The 22,764-nt window shown below is 36.7% G+C and overlaps 1 protein-coding gene across 5 annotated transcripts in view; it reads right to left on the bottom strand.

Annotated features, from left to right (window-relative positions):
• Positions 1 to 22,764, bottom strand: part of CACNB2 (calcium voltage-gated channel auxiliary subunit beta 2) — a 422,711-nt gene that overhangs the window by 30,225 nt on the left and 369,722 nt on the right. For all 5 annotated transcript variants that reach the window (XM_044678376.1, XM_044678379.1, XM_044678378.1 and 2 more), the window contains 3 exons: positions 7,704 to 7,826; positions 3,696 to 3,832; positions 820 to 896 (listed from right to left, as the gene is read on the bottom strand). In XM_044678376.1, the coding sequence (XP_044534311.1) occupies positions 820 to 896; positions 3,696 to 3,832; positions 7,704 to 7,826 (337 nt within the window). The remainder of the gene's footprint in view (positions 1 to 819; positions 897 to 3,695; positions 3,833 to 7,703; positions 7,827 to 22,764) is intronic.

The raw sequence follows: 22,764 nt of genomic DNA, 5'->3' as shown, positions 1-22,764 counted from the left end.
TTTTATGTAAGTGATGATAGCTTGGGCTAAGCCACCCACACTACTCTTGGTTCCTTGTGAACCATCAAATACATTTCTGACCAGACAGGCAGGTTTGTCTGCCTTTGATGCAGTCTCTGATTGTGTGTGTGTGTGTGTGTGTGTGTGTGTGTGTGTGTGTGTGAGTGTTTTAATAAATCTTAAAGTCTAACAATGACTTCTTAACTTAAAACTTTGGTTTTATCAGCTTTAACTTATTGAGTTATAGGTCCTAAGTACAATAAGCTGTGCTTATTTTAATATTATATATTTTATTATATTAAATATATTATTTTAGTATTACAAGCTATTTTCTACTATATTTGCATATAAGTGGTTACTTTCCCAATCCCATTGATTTACCTTACATATTTCCACAAACACAACACTATTTCTCATTAGTCAGTCAGTCAATTAGCCTTTTTTGAGCACTTACTATATGCTAGGCACCATGCTAAATGCTAGGGATTCAAAGAAATGCAAATGTTCTCAAGGAGCTCACAGTCTAACAGGGGACACAACACACAAATAACTGTTCACGAAACAAGATGTTCACAGTGCAAACTGGGGATAGTCTCAGAGGAAAGCCTCTGAGATTAAGGAGGATTGGGAAAGGTTTCTTGTATGATTAGGTGAAACTTGAAGGAATCTGGGGTGGAGGTGAGTTAAAAAGATCCCTTTAAATCTATGTCCCATCTTAAAAGTTACTGGCATTCCAATATAGAGATTCAGTGCAAATTAAGGTATAAAATAGGGCAAGTCATCAAATCTATTATACAGTTCAATCCAGCACCTACTTACCAGATGATGGAGGCGTAGATTTTCTGGAACTAGGTACTATGTCACCCAAACTGGATGATGAATTTCCTCCTGATTTACTAGAGTAAAGCAAAAAGGAATATTACTATTAAAGCTGCCACTTATCACAGAAGTGGCATATTTTGATTGCTCATTAATGACAGTGTTTAAAATTAGTAAAGCCTATAAATAGGAAAATGGTGATTGATCAGTGGATTTTTTTTTAACAGCTATTGAACAGGAGGAATAGAACAGGAGAACTTGCCTTTGGAAAATTGTGCTGTGTGCTTTTAATGACCCAAGCTTGTTCCTGAAACAAAGACCCATCTTTTTGACAACCAAGTTCTCCCAATGATGTGCTGTGGCTATGAGTCATGGAATACTGCAGCTGCTGAAGAATGTCAGTGGAGGATTACCCATTGGGAAACAGAGAGTGTCATGGAGGGCATCAGTATGCTGACACATACTACTAATGAAAAATTGTGCATGGAAGGTATCATAAAGGTTATTTGAGATATTCATGACCAGAAAAGGAGGTTGGCTGGTCACGAGGAGTGAGAAGTGTTCAGTGGAAATTTCATGCTCCATTGTGAACCAAGATTTTAGTGAGAGGACCTAGATTCAAATTCTAGCTACTACTTACTAGCTTTGTGACTTCTGGTAAGTCAGATAACTGAGTTAGACTTTTACATTCCTCATCTGTAAAATGAGGGGTTTATCTTAGATATCCTCTAAGGTCCTTCTAGCACTACTAGTATGACCCTAAGTTGACAGCTTGGTGAAATGTAAAGTACATACATAAGATATGAAAGTCAGAGAGCCTCCAGGAAAATCATGGCATTGCTACTGACTACTTCTGTGACCTAGGACAAGTTATTTAACTTCTCTGTGTCCCAGTTACTTCATCTGCAAGATGATACACATTGGATGAGATGATCTCTAAGGTTATTTTCTAGTTCTAAATCTTGTATTTAGACAATTCTACACAAAGGAAATATTCAATTAATAGGATTCTGATTAGAGGCAATTTGATGATTGCACAATCCGTAGTGCCTATATTTGAAGTATAACAGAATACTCATGACCTGGGAAACATGAGGGGGAAAATGAACAAAAAGAACAACTAGACATGTCATCTTTATCCAAAAAAATGACCCGTTAGAGATTTTTTTTAAAAGAACAATGGCAAAAGGAAGATTTAATCCCCAAATTTTAATTAGGTACACAAGACTTGGATAAAGGGAGTTTCATGGCCAGGTATTTAGTACCACAGTTCTAAGCATTAGTAAAAGAAGCCAGACGCCAGGTAAAAGTTATGATCCTAAGTCCATTTATCAAAAGGCAATATTTACTTATTCCTAAATATATAGATGGAAAGACCATCTGCAGTGAAGAGATCTTAGTGGGCTAAGTTGTTGTACAATGGCATTTTATTGCTTTTTAAAAATGTGTTTCTTTATTAAGGGACCAAACAGAGGCCCTAAATCTCTTGAAGGCTCTTAAGGGAAACTTAAAGGCATTTAACAGGACCTTGAGTACCACATAAAATGTAGCAAGTTATTAAAAAATTATATTTGTGGCAGCAATTTCTGGAAGTGATGCAAGGACACATCATTAATAGGACCAATGGACAGAAAACCCAAAGTACTTGCCTTGCCCTCTTTCCCTTCCCCTCCACTCTTTTTCCCTCTCTCTCTCTCACACACACAATATATACTCTAGTTTCAAATCTAGAAAATGAATTTGTTTCACATTCTTCTTGATTTCAAATATCAAAACATTAGAAAAAATGGAAAGCTATGATAAATGTTTGAACAATAATAGAACAACACTACTAGGGAGTTGGTTATGGAAGCATGACCAGGGAATCATTTAGGGAACCAATTAGAGAATTATGACTAGAAGAACATTACTTACATCAGAGAAAACCATTTTAACTTACTTTAAGTCTGGATTTCCACTAAATACTTCACATCTGGAGCTAAAAATGGACTTTCTGAGGTGAAAATGAAAGAATGATATTCTTTTCATTTCATCTCTTAGTTGCATAATTCCTTTCTCTCTTTCTCCTTAATTAGGGTACAGTTGCAGTTTTCTGGTTACTTTTATTGGATGTCCTCAAAACTGAGGTTTTCTAATTACTTTAGAATCAGAGGATATTTCTAATAAACATCAACTCTGAACTTCTGGCCTGAGTGAATGCATTTTTTTTGTTGAATATGACTTTCTCCCAAGATGGTTTCCCAAGTGAGTAGATGTGTTATTAGCACTTTTAACAATAAAAACATGAGATCTTATCACCATAGTGTAATGATCTCTTTGACTTCACCATTGTCTCCAGTAACTCATCTTCCTATAAAATTGCAACAGTTCTGAAACTCATACCTCCTAAATACCTCCCCCCCCAGCGTGGCATCTTTCCCTCCTTTCTGAGTGGAGAGGGTTGAAAGTGGACATTGGAGTCCTCCTCTCGAAAGTCTTCATTTAAGGAAAGGGTCCAGTGCACCATCACCATCACCATCACCATCACCATCATCATCACCATTTTATCATCAGCAATAGCTACAGGTCTTCATCATAACCTCATTTTGGGTACCCTTCCCTCCTTCCCTTTAAGCTGCTTCTCATATATTGTCTTCCCTTATTAGACTGTGATTTATATGAAAACAAGGGCCATGTTTTGCTTTTCTGTGTGTCCCCAGAACTCAGTCCAATGTCTTGCAGATGGGAAGACACTTCAGAAATGCTTCTTGACCACTGACTATTTCTAACAAGCATTCAGAACATAACAAATACTTGGAGAGGATGAGGTCAGTGTTCTGAAATCAAAAGGTCATTTTCACACACAAATGACAATAAGTCATGTTTCCATTTTGTACCTGGAGTAGAATTTTCCTTGCTTGGCTCTCTGCTCGTGCTGAAGCCTCATGTTTTCTAGTTTGACTGGACTTGGGATGAATCCTATTTCACAGCCTTCTTTTACCAACCGCCCTATCCACCAGTCATTGTTAAATTTCTGAGGATAAAAAAATGCATTATGAAGTTACTGTGTAAAAATGTTAAGATTTCTTTTTTATGTTTACTTTTTGTATCCAGGTTTTTCAGATGTTATAGAAAGTTATTACTATGTATCTTTTTAAAAGTTTATAAAGAACTGGAGGAATTCCATGTGAACTGGAATGATCTCCAGGAATTGATGCAGAGTGAAAGGAGCAGAACCAGGAGAACATTGTACACAGGGACTGATACACTGTGGTAAAATCGAACATAACAGACTTCTCTACTAACAGCAATGCAAGGATCCAGAGCAAGGCTGAGGGACTCATGAGAAAGAAAACTATCCACATTCAGAGGAAGAACTGTGGGAGGAGAAACACAGAAGAAAAACAACTGCTTGAACACATGGGCTGTTGGGGATATTATTGGGGATGTAGACACTAAACAATAACTCTAGTCCAACTATCAATAATATGGAATTGGGTCTTGATCAATGATACATGTAAAACCCAGTGGGATTGTGCGTCAGCTAAGGGGGCTTGGGGGGTTTGGGGGAGAGGGAAAGAACATGAAATATGTAACTATGGGAAAATATTCAAAATAAAAACTTAAAAAACAAAGAAAAAGTTTAAACTATAAAAAGTAGAGTATTCCCTGAGATTCATATGTTCAGGATTCAGAATTTCAAATACTCCCTTTTGTCATCCTATCAAGGGGTTAACTCTTGACTGCTTCTTTGTTCTTCTCCAGGCCCAGTTCTGCTTCTACTACTGATGATGCTTGTATATTCCTAGAACAGGGCACAACTTCTTTAAGACAATGAAAAAGGAACAGCATTCTTGATTGGATATAACCTAGCTAAATGATACTTTGTGATTGCAATATGTGACTATTCTGGATAGGTCACTGACCCTGAAATTAGGGAAACATGGTTCCAATCTTGCCTCAGACACTAGTATGTGGCCATAGGTATGCTGCATAACCTTTTTTTTTTTTTAAACCCTTATCTTCTATCAGTAGGCAATTAGAGTTAAGTGACTAGTCCAGGGTCACACAGCTGAAAAGTATCTGAGGACAGATTTGAATCCAGGACCTCCCATCTTCAGGCCTGACTCTCTATCCACTGAGCTGCCAAATGCAACCTCTTTTGCCTCAGTTTCCTCATCTGTAAAATGAGAGAGTTGGAGCTGATGACCTCTAAAATCCCTTTTATGATGTTTTTATTATAATTCTATGTGTCCATAAATTTTGGTAGGAATGGATCTTAGAAATCTATCTAGACCAAAACCCTCATTTTACAGATAAGGAAAGAGAAGCCTAAAGTTTGACTTTGCTGAGGTTACTCAGCAAGTAAGCAAGTAAGCTTGTTTCATACAGTTAAGACTCAAAGTCAGGCCATTTGTCTCCCACTCATGTGTTTTCCACCACACCATAGTATTTTCTGAGGTACAGCATAAAAGTTTTTTTTCTGGTATAAGCAGAGATAGAATAGATTTGGAACTAAACTAAAGGTTCTATATGAAGTATAAACATCATGAGGTCAAAGTCCACATCTCAATTATCTTTGTACTTTTCTCATTTTGCACAATGTGTTTTAGTTAGGAGGTAACTTAATGAATAGTGTTTTTTTTTGTTGTTGTGGACCCTTTCTCTTTTGGGCAAAAATATTTTGTTATGTAGTGGTTAGAATTTTTGTTGTTCAGGTTGTGTTCAAACTCTTTGTGATCCCTTTTGGGGTTTTCTTGGCAAAGATGTGGGATTGGTTTGTTGTTTCCTCCTCTAACTCATTTTACAGATACAGAAACTGAGGCAACCAAGGTTAGGTGACATGTCCAGGGTCACACTACTATTAAGTGTCAGAGGTGGGATTTGAACTCATGAGGATAAGTCTTCTTGATTTTCAGGCCTTTTGCTCTATCCACTGAACCATCTAGTTACTCATTGGCTAGATGGGGATGACTAGATTTTTTCAGACCAAAATTCCAGGCACATGTTCTGACAAAGCATTGGGAGAAAGATCATTGTTGATTAGCATATATGGTTTGTGGTGGGGAATGAGGCATTATATTGAAAATAATTACTGTTCAGGAAAATGAAAACAATACAGGCATACTATGGACAGAGTAATAGATTGAGAATCAATGTGTGTGTTCTAGTTTCAGCTCTGCTTCTCACTACTTATATGTTCTTATGAAAGATTGAGAACCTCAGTTTTCCCTTTTGTAAATGAGAGCTGAGGTTCTTAGCTGGAGATCTACAGACCCTCTGTAGGTCTGTGGATAGATTTCAGGGGATTTATGAAAGTGGATGGGAATTGCATCTTTATTTTTACTAACCTTCATTGACACTTAACATTTCTTTGAACTATTTAAATATACAATTCTGAGAAGGGTTCATAGGCTTCACTAGACTACTAATGGGGTCCATGACAAAAAAGATTGAGTTCTTAAATTAGAGCATTTCTAAGCTCCATTTTACTCTAATGTGCATGATTCTATATACACTGAAAGACAAGCTTTTGCTATTCACACTGTCTCCTAAAATATATGTGTGGTTTTTGTCCTTTTTGCTTATATTTTCCCAAGTACTCTGAAAAATTCTCTACTTTTCCTTAAAATCTCAAAGTAGTTGGAGAGATAGTTTTCTTGATTTCCCTTCCAAATATCTCTAAATAACAGTATCCGTTTTGTTCCTCCCCTCTGTCTTTCCGTGGTGGAAAAATAGATCCTTCTCTCTTGGCTTTAATCATCTGGGGGAGCTTCTCTGTGATTAAATCCTTTAAACTCCCTCTTTTAAAATCAGATTCAACACATATCATCACCCTCTTCCTTGAGCATTCTTGGTCTTTCCTTCCTAACCTATAATTCACATCCCTTTCTAAAAGTTAATGAAATGATGGGTCCTAAACTCCCTACACTCTTTTCATTAGAAACCTTCATGCTTTTTGTCTAATTCTGTTTTTCAGTCTCTAGATTGTATCCATGTACTTAGCATATCGCATATCTATGAGATGAAAGTTCCACTAAAGAAAATGATCAAACAGTGTTTCCTTTAGCTACAGAAAGTACCTGGGAAACAAAATACCAACCCAATCTGGGGACCCAGAATAATGTTCTTTTTAGATCAGGATAGGAACAGGACCTATGCTTTTTAGTGTTATAAAGACCTACTATGAGAGGGATCCTTTTATTAAACTTCTCCACAAGCTATGGTCTTGGAGAGTTGCTTGGTGGCTAAGTGCCTTGCCCAAAGACACATAGCTTTTCTGTGTCAATGGGATTTGAGCCAGGTCTTCCTGGCTTTGAGGATAAGTCTCTATCTTGCTTTCATTCTATGTAATAGATATTTAATGAATATTAATAACTATCAAGGGAAAACTCAGTAAGGAGTAACTTTCCCTTCATTACATATTTTAAAACTTTATTAATCTAATGTGCAAACTTTCAGCAGGGGTTTAAAGGGGATCAGCCCCTATATCCTACCCCTTATTAATTCCAAACACCTCTGGTTAGGAATTCACATCATTCTGGCACTGGCCCTGGAATGTAAAGATCTATCTATTAATGATGGCGACACAATGGGAGCCAAACCCCAAAGAGGTGGTATCAGTGACAGGATGATGATAAGGACCACTCCAGCAAGGCAAATATGATAATTAAAGCACATTTGAATGATTATAAATATAGATGAAGTATGTGAAAGATATCAAAATTTCTGAGTTAAACATTTTTTAAGATATCCACAAAACCAAAATAGGCTCCATATAAAAATAGGAATGATCCCCTAACCTAAATGGCATGGTCACAGACACATTTTGTTTATCTATTCTGGAAGAAACTTTACGTAAATGAGTATTAAGAACTGATTTGAAACCAAGGTGTTTCCCTTACTTCCTTAACATGCAGAAAATCTTTTGCTTCGAACGAGATGGCCATGCCTGGTACTGGGACGTCATCCTCATGGGCTGCGCTGTAGCTGACATTGGTCCGCACTGCAAACGCAACAGGTTTTGTCTGTAGAAAAAGGAAGGGGAAAAAAGAGGCACAGTAATGAATACTTAGGGGAAAAATGTTATCATATTTAGTTCAGGTTCCAAAGAATCTAACAGATGCTCAATGCATGCTCTTACAAATATTTTATTTGGGAGGGTGAGATTTCTGTTAATATTAAATTTTTCTGTTATTCCAATTCTTGTCCCATCTCAAAGTACTGCGGGTAATATAGGTGTCGAAATACTACTGAAATAATATTTTGCAGCCTGACCTAGGCATGCCCAAATATAAAAGGATCATAGACATGATTCTCCATTGGGCATCAGGAGCCTTGATGCTCATCACATTGCCCAGTGCTAAAAGCATCTCCTTTATGATTCTTTCCTGATGACCAACAATTAAATGAAAGTCAACGGTGTTCAACTATTGTTTTTTAAATAAAAATTGATGATAGAGAACTCACTCGATTTCTGTAGACTCTCTCTTACAGCTTCAGAATGTTACGAATGCAACCATCTTTTGCTATATCATGGCATCCCTCTCTAAGCATACCCAGCCTCATTCGATTGCTGACAAATATCAGTGAAACCATCTAGCTCTGTTATTTGATGTTTCAGCATTTATAAACAGAGACTGATTCTCTGGCCAATGAGGGTGAATAAAGCATTTCTGAGCTTAAACTGTGCACCCACAAGTTAGGCGATTAATTAAGGGCACCATTCTCAACAGTGGAAAATGCAAATATCTAAAAGGAATAATCTTTCTTTAACACAGTTAATTGTCATATTATGGGTGTGCATGGAATTCAGAGCTGTTTTTCACTCTGGCTCATTAGGCTTCTCACATGAGGTTGCTTGTGGAGGAGGAGGAAAAGGTGAGAATGGAAGAGAAAAAGTCTATCCTTTAGAATAGACATGGGGCAGAAGTTCTGACATCACTTTGGTCTACCCATACTACCAGCTAAAGGAAGATGGACAGTGTTCTGTGCTGCTGAGGTTAGAGTTGTAGAATGTGCAACAGAATTAGAAAAAGCAGAAAAAGACATTCATAGTGCCATTAATCAGGCTCAGCTGAACTTCTAAAGATGGGAGAAAAGTTTGCTACCTCAACTTATACTAAAATTCTAGTAGTAGATATCCTATTCATCAGTTATGGCCAATTTGGATAACTTAACTGTAGACCCAAAGCTTTTTATGATAGGAAAGTCTTCCATGAATCTCAAGTATCATTCTTTTTTGTAATTATTATTATCATTGGGAAGAAGATAAAGTTTGATGAGATTGGCAGATTTTTTCCCCATTTGTAGCAGTTCTAAACTAGGGGTCATTAACCTGGGTCCATTAACTTGTTCTCTTAATATTTTGATAACTATGTTTTAGTATGGTTGATTTCATTTGTAATCTATTTTATTTTATACATTTAAAAGCATTGTTATGAAAAAGACTCCATAGGCTTCACGCTAGACTGCCAAAGGGTCCATGATGCCAAAAAAAAAAGGTTAAAAACTCCTGTTTTAGTTTGACATACTGCTTTTCTTTCCAGATGTGTCCATAGAAAATTTTCTATCTTTCAATCAATGAGAAAATTTTCAAACATTTAAACAGTAAGAGAAACATGATGCTGGAGTAATAGGAGAGAAGATGAAGAGAAATGTAATTTTAATTCACTAATGGTATTGTAGTAAGTCTAAGATCCTTTAAAAAAATGAGATGATTAAGTTGATCTAATGATTTCAGAATTCCTTTGAATTACAGAATTTCCCCCAAACCTCATTTCTTCCATTATTCCCAAATAAATGTTTAAGTTGGATTTAATTTCTCCATTCAACCCTCTTTCTGCCTCTTCATAATATTTATATTGTAAAATACACCATAGAGAGGAATGTGTTTGTCTGTTACAGCCCATTACACTGTAAGCAGCTTGAAGGCAGAGACTCTTCTTTGCCTTTTTATCTATCCTCAGCACTCAACATAGTGCCTGGCACATTGTAGGTATTTAAGAAATATTTATTTTGTGTGTGTATGTAGTAATTGGATAGAGGGAAGGCTGGCCTTGGAGTCAGAACCCATCTCTCATTGAGGTCTGGGTGACTTGGGATGAATCACTTGACCTCTCAATATTCTAGGTTCAAATCAAATGGGAGGATTGGGGTAGCTGAGTAGTAGAATGGATAGAAGATCAGACCCAGAGTTGGGAGGATATGGGTTCAAGTCTAGCCTCAGACACTTCCTAGCTGTGTGACCCTCTCGCTTAACCATAATTGCCTAGCCCTTCTGATTCTTCTGTCTTAGAATTGATACCAAGACAGAAGGTAAGGATTTAAAAAAACAAATGAACGGTCAAATGAAATATTTAGAAAGTGCCTAGTACAGTGCCTGACAGATAGTAGGTGCTTAATAAATATTTATTCTCTTCCTTTCCTTCAGGTAACTCTCTTAGGCTATAAATAATACAGAAGCCACCACCCTGCAGTAAAAGGAGTTTCCTCAACCAGGACTAATGAAATCACATGTTATACATTTAACAATGCATGTTTATATAGCTAGAGAAAAGAGGCTGAAGTCCAAAAGGATGTGTTACACAAACTTTATGGAGGAAGTGTCATTTTATGAGATGAATCTACTTCACTGGACAATGGTCTGGTTTACAGATTTATGCAAGGTCTTCCATAATCCCATGGAGCTTCAGTCACAATTGCTCCCTCTAAGAACTCTCTGTCAAGGTGTGGTGGTAGTAGTGGGGAGAAATGATATTATGAACTGTAAGAAGGAAGAACATGTAATCTTCCCACACCATGCATTAACTGGAATGATAAAATCTCCTCATACTGTTTCAGCACTACGCTGTGGGTAGCTAACCTCAAACTTTGGTGAGAGTGAAGGGGAAATGTCAAAATTCCCCAATTCCTAGTGACCTTCAGATCCTCTTGTGGAATTCTGGAAGACCAGAGACAGACCTTACTCTTAAAATTAGCTCCTTTTAGAACACCACCATTTGGTGCTGCAAAATTTTATTTATTGGAAAGATTAATCTGTTTCTTTGCTTATTCAGTCAATACCTTCTGACTTGGGCTCAGAGTGAGTTTGAGGTTGCAGAAAGAGAGATGGTTTTGATGTCAGTGACTTAAATCAGATGCAATTTTGGTTCTGCTACTTATTACCTGTGTGACTCTGGGTAAATCACCTCACATCTCTGGGTCTCTGTTTTCTCATTTGTGAAATGAGGTGGTTGGATTAATTGGCCTCAAAGGTCTCTAAATAAATCTATGACCCAAGCTCAGCACTTGCCATTACCACCAGAGTTGTTTTGATCTCAAATATAGAAGCTTTATTAGATTTGCTCAGTTTAAAGACCTCAACACTGAATTATCGTGGCAGCTGATTCCATTTCTTTTTAAGTGACTCCAAACCATCTGGCTTTAAAAAGCTCTGATCTTGTATACCTCAAAAAAGTCAAATCACCTGGTTGTATCCTCCTTCTATGTGCACTAAATTATGTTCAAGGATGTGACTGTCTGGGATAGATTTATCTTTTTAATTTTTTGATGGTGGTCGAGAGATCAGAGAACTAGGAAGTGACAAGAATGGAGGCAGAAAATGAAGGGTAAGAATGGGGTCAGAATAGGTGCCTGAAAATAAGGCAGCACTGAAACTATTTTTTTCCTTATGAAATTTTTCCTTTTCTTTTTTTCCTCCTCTCCCTTGGCATTCACATTTCTAATTATATATATTTATTCGATTCCCTTTTTAAGGAGTAACCCCTGTGGCAGACTTCTGTGGCTAAAATACTGCTTTGCCTAAAGAAAGACACTTATGTGTTATTCATTAAGTGGTGAGTACCGTAGGACACCAAGAGGGCACGGTGAAAAGCAGGTGTAATGAGGAAGGTTGAGTTCCCCTGTGACAACTGTGGGCAGCTCTGTAGGACGGTTTTCATAGGAAAAGAAATATGTATGAGATTGATCAAATGATGGCTCAGTCCCTAAGAGAATACTGCTTGTCTAGGAAATATATTCAAAGACTGAGCATGCCGAGTTCTATGTTCATTTTCTCACAACTCAACAGGAATTATTTATTCTGGGTTGCAAACAGAGCAAATAAAGAAGTAATCTTTTACATTCTTCCTGTCCAAAATGGAATATAAGGAGATCAAACCTTTATACTTAGCTGGCTAGTGGTAGTTTTAAGCAAAGAGAAACCAGCTACCAGTCTCCTACTAAAACAATAAGCAATTTCCTTCAAGGCAATTAATCAACAAAAATTGATTAGGAATTGATTATGGCAGCTAGGTGGCTCAATGGATTGAAAGCTAGGCCTAGAGATGGGAGGTCCTGGGTTCAAATTTGACCTCAAGTACTTCCTGTGACCCTGGGCAAGTCATTTGACCCCCACTGCCTAGCCCTTACCACCCTTCTACCTTAAAACCAATATTCAGTATTGATTCTAAGATGGGAGGTAAGGGTTTTAAACACACACACACACACACACACACTTGTGTGTGTGTGTGTGTGTGTGTGTGTGTATAATCTTTTTTTTTAATCCATTGTGAATTTACTATGTCACTATTCATTTAAGATAGTAAATGATGTTTCTGTTTTACAGAGGAAAAACTAAATTATTAATGAGATTGAACAATTGAGCCAAAGCCATATGGTTAACATCTGAATTTTATTTTTCATCTAATTTAATAATGATATCTTTATTTTAATGTAGTAGTCTGTCATTAATTTAATTTAATGAAACCTGCATTATCATCCCAATAACAAACAGTATTAATTAAGACATTTCCAGTTGCTCCTTCTCTTATGCCTTCCTGAGCAACACACTGGCTTAGGAGGCAAGTCACTTCCAGACCCTTCCTCTATTGACATTTCTCAGGATCCTTTTCTCCTTTTGAGTTTCTTCTGTTTATATATATATATATATATCATCCAAATCAGGTGCTGGTGCCATTTACAAGCCAGTTAACCAGCTATCCTCTCCTCTTTCTCAAGGAGTTCACTATTTGGCTCACTCATCTTCCTCTTTGCTCTTACACTTTGGGATTTCAACCCATAAAGACACATTGTTGTCCAACAATTCTGCAATTTCCAGTTCCTTCCCAATTTCTATGCCCTAATCATCATTCCACCTCTGCTACTTAAAGCATGGGCACACCCTTGAGCTTAGCATCACCTACAAATGACTCATTTGGATGAAAAGAAGTCTGAAGTTTCTTTATACAATAAAATAACAACCCATCATTCCATCTCTCCCTCTACTTTACTCCTCTAAATTGAAATAGTCAAGTAATACAGTGGATAGAGTGCTGGGCTTGAAGTCAGGAAGGCTGGAGTTTAAATCCAGCCTCAAACACTTATAAGCTGCAGGAATCTGGGAAAGTACTTACACTCTGTCTGCCTCAGTTTCTTCAAATGGGGTTAATAAAAAGGGGACAATAAAAGCACTTATCTCACTGGATTGTTGTTATGATCAAATAATTTAATATTTGTAAAGAAATACAGAGCAGGGGTTGAATAGATACATGTCTTCTTCCCCTTCCTCCCTAAAGCTTTTCTTTGTCACCACTGTGACCTCTGGTCTTTCCATTCCTTCGCATTTTCCCATACTATACTCCTACTCTTGCTTCACTTTTGTCCTTTCTCAGTGTTGACCTTATAGGTAAGTAGTTTCAATATACGCTATTCTCTGCTCTCAGATCCCTTGCCCCACTGTCCTAATATCACCCATGCCTCGCTAAACATCAGCTCTGTAGCTGCCTCCTCTTATTCTGACTCCTGAGGTTGGCTATACCGATGGGGGTTCTGGAGGAAGTCTCACCATCATGTTGGTGGGATCCACTACAAAGTTGTGTTGCCTCCTCTCAGCAGAGCCATTACTGTAGGAAGAATTTGTTTGCTCTACACTAATTGATTCTCTCTCCACACCTATCCTTCTTTTCTTACATTTCCCATACCTCTTCTGAATTGTGGATTTTGCCTTATATTTTCATGTGAAAATGGAGTTTGACATCTATGTTCTTCTCTAACCTCTCTGACAAGTGGTCATCCAGCCACCATTTTAAGATCTCCTATGATGGGGAATGCACACTGATCATATGGCTGTAATGAACACGATGCTGTACTGCTATTGTGTAATTCGGCAAGAGATAGGTGTTTTTTAATTTTTTTACTTCCTCCTCTGATGTTAGCCTCTCAGTTGTCACCCTCATTTAAACCATTTCCAACATCCTCTCATCCTTTCTAATTTATTTCTGGTCTGCTATGGACTCAGAGAGCAGAGAATTAAGTTTCAAAGGAATTTTATGATAAAATAAGAGACAAGTCTAGAGAAACTAAGTAGTACATGGTTTCAGGTAAAGGTCTTTGTGACACTTATTTGAGGTGTTTCAATCCTCTGGAATGAAGAGAGTTGTCAAATCTGACTTCTATAAAAATACTTTTATATAAAATTTAACCTAAATTCAAATCAGTTTGGATAGTTCAAGCCAAAGATGACTTTGAAATCCCTACACCTCAGTAGACGGAATATTCCATGTATTATTTTTTTCAAGCTATAAAGTCTTGGAGTTAATTTGAGTTCAATTGATCTTTAATCAGAAATTTTAGTTTCAGTTACATATTATAGAATATACACCCAAAATCAATATTCAGAGAATTTTATAGTAGAAAAACTAAACAATTATATTGAAGACTATGTCTATGACAAAAACTGATGCAGCTGTTTTGCAAACTATAATAGAGAAAACATTCAATTCTGCGATATACACCTGTCATGAGATAAATATCACATCAAAATTAACTTTCAAGTTTACTGCTTTTTCCTTTCTAAAATGTTTCTTTTCTTTGCTTATACTCTTATCCATCACATCTATTTTCAGAAGTGTGGGAAGAGCTTCAGGAAAAGCTATTTTATCTCGTATTTAATGATTTTCTCTCCTTTTAAATGTTTCATTCTATCTAACTCAGTTATCTTAAAATAACAATTGGAAGAAACTTGTCAGTCTTTAATATTGGATATTTTCCATTGTAGTTTGATTTTTGGCACTGTTACAGTAATATGATTCAGTAAAGGAAAGAAATAAGCAAATATTTATATATAAAGGCAGTAAAACTCCTGTATGTAGCTGGTTTATATATATATAGTTGTTTGCATGTTCTCTCCCCATTATGCTTCTTTCAGATCAGGGACTGGCTTTTGTCTTTCTTTGTATTTACCACCAAATAGTGGCCTAATTAATAAATGTCTATTGAAGGTTCACTTATGTCTATCTCTTGACTTGCATGTAGCTCTTTGAACCTCTGTACCCCATTGTCTGGAATATGCCTGCTCTCTCTCTTCAGTTGGTCTACATGGAAAAGTGCTCAGTATCTTATGGATACTCACTATAACATTGTTTAATTAGTTTCTTGTCAAATTAAATCAACAAATGATTTTTAGCCACCTAACAACATGAAAGATGTTGCTAAGCACTATGGGGAATATGTAGACATATTAGGAGTCACTCTTAGTTAAATGATTGCTGACTGTTTTTTTATGTTCATATCTAAGATTGAAGCTAATTTAAGTTTTTCATATATATTATGTCTATTTCTCAACATAAATTTCAAAAAACTCTTTTTGGGTAGCTTTACTTCCTCTTTATTTTCCAGTGTCTACTACTTACTTGAAAGAGGAATGTCGCAAACACAAGCTTTCCAAAGTTTCTAAATTAAGGAATTGTACAATTTATTTTTAATTAGATAGAGGATTTTTAATCTTACAAAATTTGACCCTCATCATATTTTTTCACTGGGCAGAATTTCTGAAAGAGTCCATGAAAAGTGAACAAGATTATTAATGGGATTAGTTTTCTTGGCATATATTTGTAATTAGAATAATCCTTTGAAAACATTCTACTTAATAACTTCTCTCATGTAAAAAAGATACATTCCACAAGAAAATAGAAATAGTCAATTATTGTATTAGATGCCAAGGTCATTATATAGCATATTCTTACAGAGATCAAAGCCTGGAGAAGGACAACTTGATTATTGTTATTTTTTAAAGCCAATACTCTTTAAAAATAACAACACTGGAAAAGAAATTCCTAAATAAAAAACCACCAGGCAGAAAACAGTGCTATGAAGGTTGATACTTTCATTGCTCCATTTCCTACATTGTTTCTTTGTTGATCTTTTTGTACTTACTGTTAATAATAATAACTAACATTTTTATAGCACCTACTCTGTGCCAGGCATCCTGCTAAATGATTTGCAAATATCTTATTCAGTCCTTGCAACGATGTTGGAAGGTAGGTGCTATTATTATCCCCATTTTATAGACGAGGAAGTTGAGGCAAAGAGAAGTTAAGTGACTAACCCAGGGTGACATGGCTAGGAAGTGTCTGAGGCTGCATTGACCAAGAAACACCTAGCCAGATTTTAGGCTCCAAAGTCTAGGCTCTGTATTAAAAGAGAATGAGGAATTTAAAAGACTCTAGATGTCACCAGTGCTTCTAGCAATGGGATAATGTTAAAGGTCACATCTCAAGGAAGTATCTGAGGTCATATTTGAACCCAGGACTTCCCCTAGGCCAGGCTCTTAATCCACTGAGCCACCTAACTGGTCCCAATAATAGTTTTTACATTAACAAAGTGCTTTACAGATATTACTTCATTGTCTCATATAACTGAATGAAATTGAAAAACATAAATAACCTATTCCTTTACATTTAAACTCAACCTACTATGGCTTGAGACGTTATACCCACAATTAGATACTAACTGCTTAACAGTTTATGAAGTTTAATCTTTATTAGTTCTTGGGGGAAATGTCTAGAACTTGAAAAACTCATCTGTGCCTAACATATGGTAGCCAATGGATTTCTTTTGTTGAAATGTATTGATTTTTCTAAAGGAGGACTAATGAAATATATAGATATTCTTATAGAAGAATCTGCAAGCATAAATAAAATTGGGGCCATATTCTAGCAGTATGGAAGACCACATATTATCATTTTTCTTTTTCTGGTACTGCATTCTTGTCACTGAAATAAACATAACTCACTGGGCATCAGTTCTATTGGCTAAAGGTAATGGGACTTAATGAGAATTTTTGAGCAATGGAACGATACTCATAGAATCCTAGATTTAGACCTAGAAGGGATCTTTGAGGTCATAGAGTTCAGAGATGTCAAATCCATGGCCCATGGGCCAAATATAGCCTGAGCCAGATTAAAATATAATCAAGAAATAGTAACAAAATAAAAATAAAACATAAATGTTGTTAACAGTCCATATGTGGTCATAGGGATCCTTGGGTACATTTTAGTGGCCCTCATTCTTATCTGTGTTTGACATTACTGATATAGTTCATCTCATTTTACAGATGAAAAAACTGAGGCATAAGGAGATTGATTGATTTGTCCAAGGTCACAGAGGGTATAAGTCACAGAGCCATAATTTAAACTCAATTCCTTTGACTCTAAATTCTGTCCTCTTTTCCCAGTACCACAGTAGATAACCCCATGGAGGGAGGCTCAAAGCAAATCAGAATACAAATTACTCAGAAGGAGCACCTAATCTCTCAGGGTGGTGAGGTTTCTTAAAAGTTGTACATATTAGGATGGTAGAATTTGATACTCAACAAGTCTTAGGGCTAAAGCATATGCTGAGTGGAAAGTCTGGGAAGATTTTCCCAGGCAATTGCTCTGGTACTTCATTGAAAGCCTTCTCTTTGATGGACTGAACAGAATACCATTACCAGGGTAACATTCCATTCCTTTTCTTACTTCTTATTCGTGCTGTAAAAATGATGGTGCTGGAGAATTATTCTTAGACTATGTGGAATTCTCATTAGAAATTCTGAAAAACTCAGGGGGCTTTGGATAATCCAAATGAACTATTGGGAAAATGCCAATTTCCAGGCAGATAAATAATACTAGCTGTCCTTAACTGACCAGGGCTATAGAACAAATTGACTTTAGTAAAGAAGGTCAACACGGAGCATAATTGTTTAAGGAAAAGTCTGCAATCCTTCCTGTTGTGGTTCTATAGAAAGCTCTTGTATTTCCATTGGATATAGTTCAGAGCAGATTTAATGAATTTGCCTTTAAATAGGTAGCATAAGTCATCTGTCTGTCCACCCTCCCACAACTACTTCCTGTTGGGTAATGGAAAGAGGGAATAGAAACTTCTGGGGGGAAACCCAGAACCTGACTTTATCTGATGCTTACATTTCTTTACCAACCCTCAGAATCTGATTTCTTTTATCTATCTACTGAAACTCTTCTCTCAGAAGGTCATCATGGATTGTCCAATTGGAATTTTTCCAATTCCAAATTTCCTAATAGGAATTTTCTAGTTCCCAATTTGGTTCCATTGGACCAAATCAAAATGGATCCCCTTCCCCCATCTTGTATTTCTCTATTTGCTTTAGCATTTGGTAATGTTGATCTCTTTCTTCTACTAGATCACCGATTCTCCAGCTTTATAGTCTTAGCACCCCTTTATACTCTTAAAAATTATTGGGGGCTCCAAAGAGCTTTTGTTAATGATTCCAAGACAGAAGGTAAGGGGTTAAAAAAAAGTCTCAGGGAAACTTGTCTGCAAAAGAAACTGACAACTGTAGTACTAGATATTCTCTACTCTCTGGGCTTTAGACACAGTGAACTCTTCTGATTTTCCTCCTACCTCTCTGACTACTACTCCTATTTTTTTTTCCCTTCACCAGCTTCTCATCTTCAAGTGGCTTGGATAAACATATAAATTTAATAAAGATGATTAATTTAATTCAGGAATTTGTTCTTCAAAGTAAGATATCTACTCTTTTTAGAGTTGTTCTAATAAGATATTTAATTAAAAAATAAGCTCAACAGACATTTTTTATTTTTGACTGGAAAATTTCAAATAGCCAAACCTAAAACCTGTAGGGGGAGGAGGGAAGAAAATGTAGATTCTAAATAGCTGAAGAGAATTAAAAATAATGATGAGCAGAAAAAATAGAAGTTCAAGAAAAAAGTATATTTTATATAGCCTTGAATATGGGATATCAAGGCAGATGAACACAAATTCAGACAAATATGATAAATCTTGAAAGGATTCAGAAGAAAAATTAATTGCTAAGAACTTGGACCCAAGAGGAAAATTTTAAGTAATTGGGACAACTCAATTTGCAGAAAAATGCATTCCCAGAATAATTAAATTGAATGTACAGAAAGTCTAACACATATGTATGAGCAATGAAAAAGAGAGAATTGAAGAAAAAGCATTATGCTTTAGAAAGGAAATAGGAGGGAGTAGCTAGGTGACCCAGTGGACTGAGAACCAGGCCTGGAAATGGGAGATCCCGAATTTCAAGTCTGGTCTCAGATGCTTCCTAACTGAATTTCCTTGGACACGTTACTTAACCCTCATTGCCTAGACCCTCCTTGGCAAAGCCATGGCACCTGTGTAGAGCCAACACTCAGGCTGCTGCTCTCTTCCTCCTCTCCCAGTGCTCCAGGACATTTTTTTTGCATTCCCCACCCCTCTATCTGGCTCCCCAAAGCAAGCACTTTCTCCCTCAACTCTCTCCAGACAACTTGAATTTGCTCTCTGGGGACTCAAACTAGTTGTGGGACCCTGGGCAAGTCACTTAATCCTGTTTGCCTTAGTTTTTTTCATTGATAAAATGAGCTGAGAAGGATATGGCAAATGATTCCAATATCTTTGCCAAGAAAACCCCAAATGTGGTCATGAATAGTCAGCCATGACTGAAACAACTGAACAATAAAGACTTAAACCCTGATGTTGAAAAGCCATGGGTACCATGACTCCAATGAAGACATGGATGCTAATTTGGGTGGCCAGTTTGGAAGATGGATCTTCAAGTGTTTTTCTTTTTAATTTTTAGATAGATTGAAATCATTAAGAAAAAATGATTATTTAGTAGACATCTACATGATAAATTTATTACCTAGAATGGATCCTTTAACAGTTACTACTTGTGTGATTTCAGACTATTAATAATTTCCCTGGGCCTCTTTATCCTCACCTGAAAAATAAGGGGATTGCACTTAATGGCTTCTGAGATCCCTTTTAAGGGATAATCAACTTTAAGGCATACTCAAATATTCTAGTTTTGTTTTGTCTAGACACTTCCCTCTTCTCTATTCTTGTTTTTTCTATTTTAAGCTAGGAAGCACTTTAAGATAAGAAAGGATAAAAACTAGAGACCATCATTGAATTATGAATAGGACAGAGAATGAGATAATAAAGTCAATCAAAAGCTTTTTTAAACACCCCACATTACAGAAGAAGCAAGAGGACTAAACAAGGCTGGGGGGGGGGCAAGGTGAAAGGGTAATAGATCTCATGTCTCGAACTTCCACTTCCAACTGTTTGCCCTCATTTAAGTTGTGCCAAAATAGTTGATTATGGTTATGAAGACACTTTGGTTAGCCTCTTAGATTTAAGCAAAACAAACCTCTCACTACAAAGGAACCAAAGAAAGAAAACACAAACAATCTTGCATAATTTTTGATCATGAATATCCTAAGGAGTAAATGACTAAATGTGCAGATGTTAGAGTGTGGAGGAAAACAGAGATTACAGAATTGAAAAACAATATGTGTCTCCGAATGTTTGTCAGCAAGCACTTTATAAATGCTTTCTAGAATTTGTTTAGAATGCCTCTTGACAAATTCTCTGCAGTGTATAATTTTCTAAATAAGTACTGAATAGACATTTCAAAATAGTACACATGCAAAGCAATAGTTTAAAAAAGCAAATCGGTCACTGCTCCACTGAATTCTTTCATTGAATCTCTCTCTTGCATCGGAATGATTGGCTTGAATGGAACAATATTTGACTGTATAAGATTATTTTGTGTTCTGAAATTCTGGATACACAGAACCTCTGAGCTGAAGGGACATCAGAGGTCATCTAATCCAGTTTATATACTTGAAGCATGGCTCTGCTTTACAACATTCCCACTAAGGGATCATTTAGTCTCAGCTAGAAGACTTCCAGTAATAGGAAACTCACTACTAGAAAAGCATCAATCAATTTTGTGGAATGTCATGTGTGAGGAATAGCAAGACTACCCATGTGCCTACACTATGGAGTGTATTAGAGGGATGTAGATTTTTTCAAGTTGTGTCTGACTCTTCATGACCCCATTTCTTGGCCAAGATACTGGAGTGGTTTGCCATTTCCCTCTCCAGCTCATCTGATAGATAAGAAACTGAAGGAAATAGAATTAAATGACTTGTCCAGGGTCTCTCAGCTGGTAAGCATCTGAGGCCAGATTTGAATTTATGAAGATGAGTTTTCCAGACTCCACACAGGGCCCTCTATTTCCTCCTCCATCTAAATGCATTAAAGGCATTAATAATACTAGAAAGGCAGGCTGGAGTCATATTGTGTTTAAAAATGCTAAATAGAGGAGGTTATATTTTACTCTAGAGGCAATGGGAAGTCAATTAAGCTGTTTAGAAAAAAAGTAAATTGATATGTTTTATTTCTAAACCTTTTAAATTCTCCCCACCGCTTCCCTAGAGCCATCCCTTACATTTAAAAATGTTTTTCTTTTATTAATCTGACCCTCTTGCTACTCTTCCTACTCCACTGAGCAAACCAACAACAGAAGAACATAGTCCTCAATACATAGACGCAGAATCCGACAAATTCCCATATTGGCCAAGTGTTCTTTTACTGAATTGTAAAGTTATCATCATCTCTCCTGTGGGGGGTGAGTAGTGTGTTTTGTCTTCATTCTTAGGGGTTTATCATTGCATTGATCATGGTTGCTTTTTGAACAGTGGGATGACATAATTAGACCTGTGTCTTGATAATATAATTATTATCTATTTGGAGGACAGATTAGAGAGCAGAGATTTAAGCCAGAGACCAGTTAAGAGACTTTTACCATAGCTCATGGCAAAGGAGACAAGAGCCTGCACTAGGGTGGTGACCAAATGAGGACAGTTAGAAAGAGGCTGTGGAGGGAGAATTGACAAGGCTAGATAATTGAGTAGATATGTGGAATAGAGATAAGTAAGGAATTGGGGATGGCTGAGGCTTTGAACTTGACTGAATGGGAAGCTGGTAGTGTTATCCACAAAAGTAAGTACTGTATTTTATCCTATCCTGGACTCAGTCTTGAAAGTGTGGCTTTTTAAGAAAATAGCATTTCCATAAGCACATGAGAAACTGTCCCAAATCTCTAATAATTAGAGAAATGCAAATCAAAACAATGCTGAGGTATCACCTCACACCTAGCAGATTGGCTAAAATGAAAGAAGGGGAGAGTAATGAATGCTGGAGGGAGTGTGGCAAAATTGGGACATTAATGCATTGCTGGTGGAGTTGTGAACTGATCCAACCATTCTGGATGGCAATTTGGAGCTATGCTCAAAGGGCTATAAAAGAATGCCTGCCTTTTGATCCAGCCATACCATTGCTGGGTTTGTACCCCGAAGAGATCATAGATAAACAGACTTGTACGAAAATATTTATAGCCGCATTTTTTGTGGTGGCAAAAAACTGGAAAATGAGGGTATTCCCTTCATTTGGGGAATGGCTGAACAAATTGTGGTATATGCTGGTGATGGAATACTATTGTGCTAAAAGGAATAATAAACTGGAGGAATTCCATGTGAACTGGAAAGACCTCCAGGAACTGATGCAGAGTAAAAGGAGCAGAGCCGGAAGAACATTGTACTGTGGAAAAATCAAATGTAATGGACTTCTGTACTAGCAGCAATACAATGACCCAGGACAATACTGAGGGATTTATAGAAAAGAACCCTACCCGCATTCAGAGGAAGAACTACAGGAGTGGAAACACAGAAGAAAAACAACTGCTTGAACACATAGGTTGATGCGGACATGATTGGGGATGTAGACTTGAAACAATCCACACCAATACAACTATCAATAATATGTAAATAAGTCTTGATTGATCACACATGTTAAAACCAGTGGAAATGTGCATTG

The sequence above is a fragment of the Gracilinanus agilis genome, chromosome 5 (assembly GCF_016433145.1).
Source record: "Gracilinanus agilis isolate LMUSP501 chromosome 5, AgileGrace, whole genome shotgun sequence".
Classification (NCBI taxonomy): Eukaryota; Metazoa; Chordata; class Mammalia; order Didelphimorphia; family Didelphidae; genus Gracilinanus; species Gracilinanus agilis.
The sequence above is the reverse complement of the archived record's forward strand: the minus strand, read 5'-3'. Positions and strand labels throughout refer to the sequence as shown.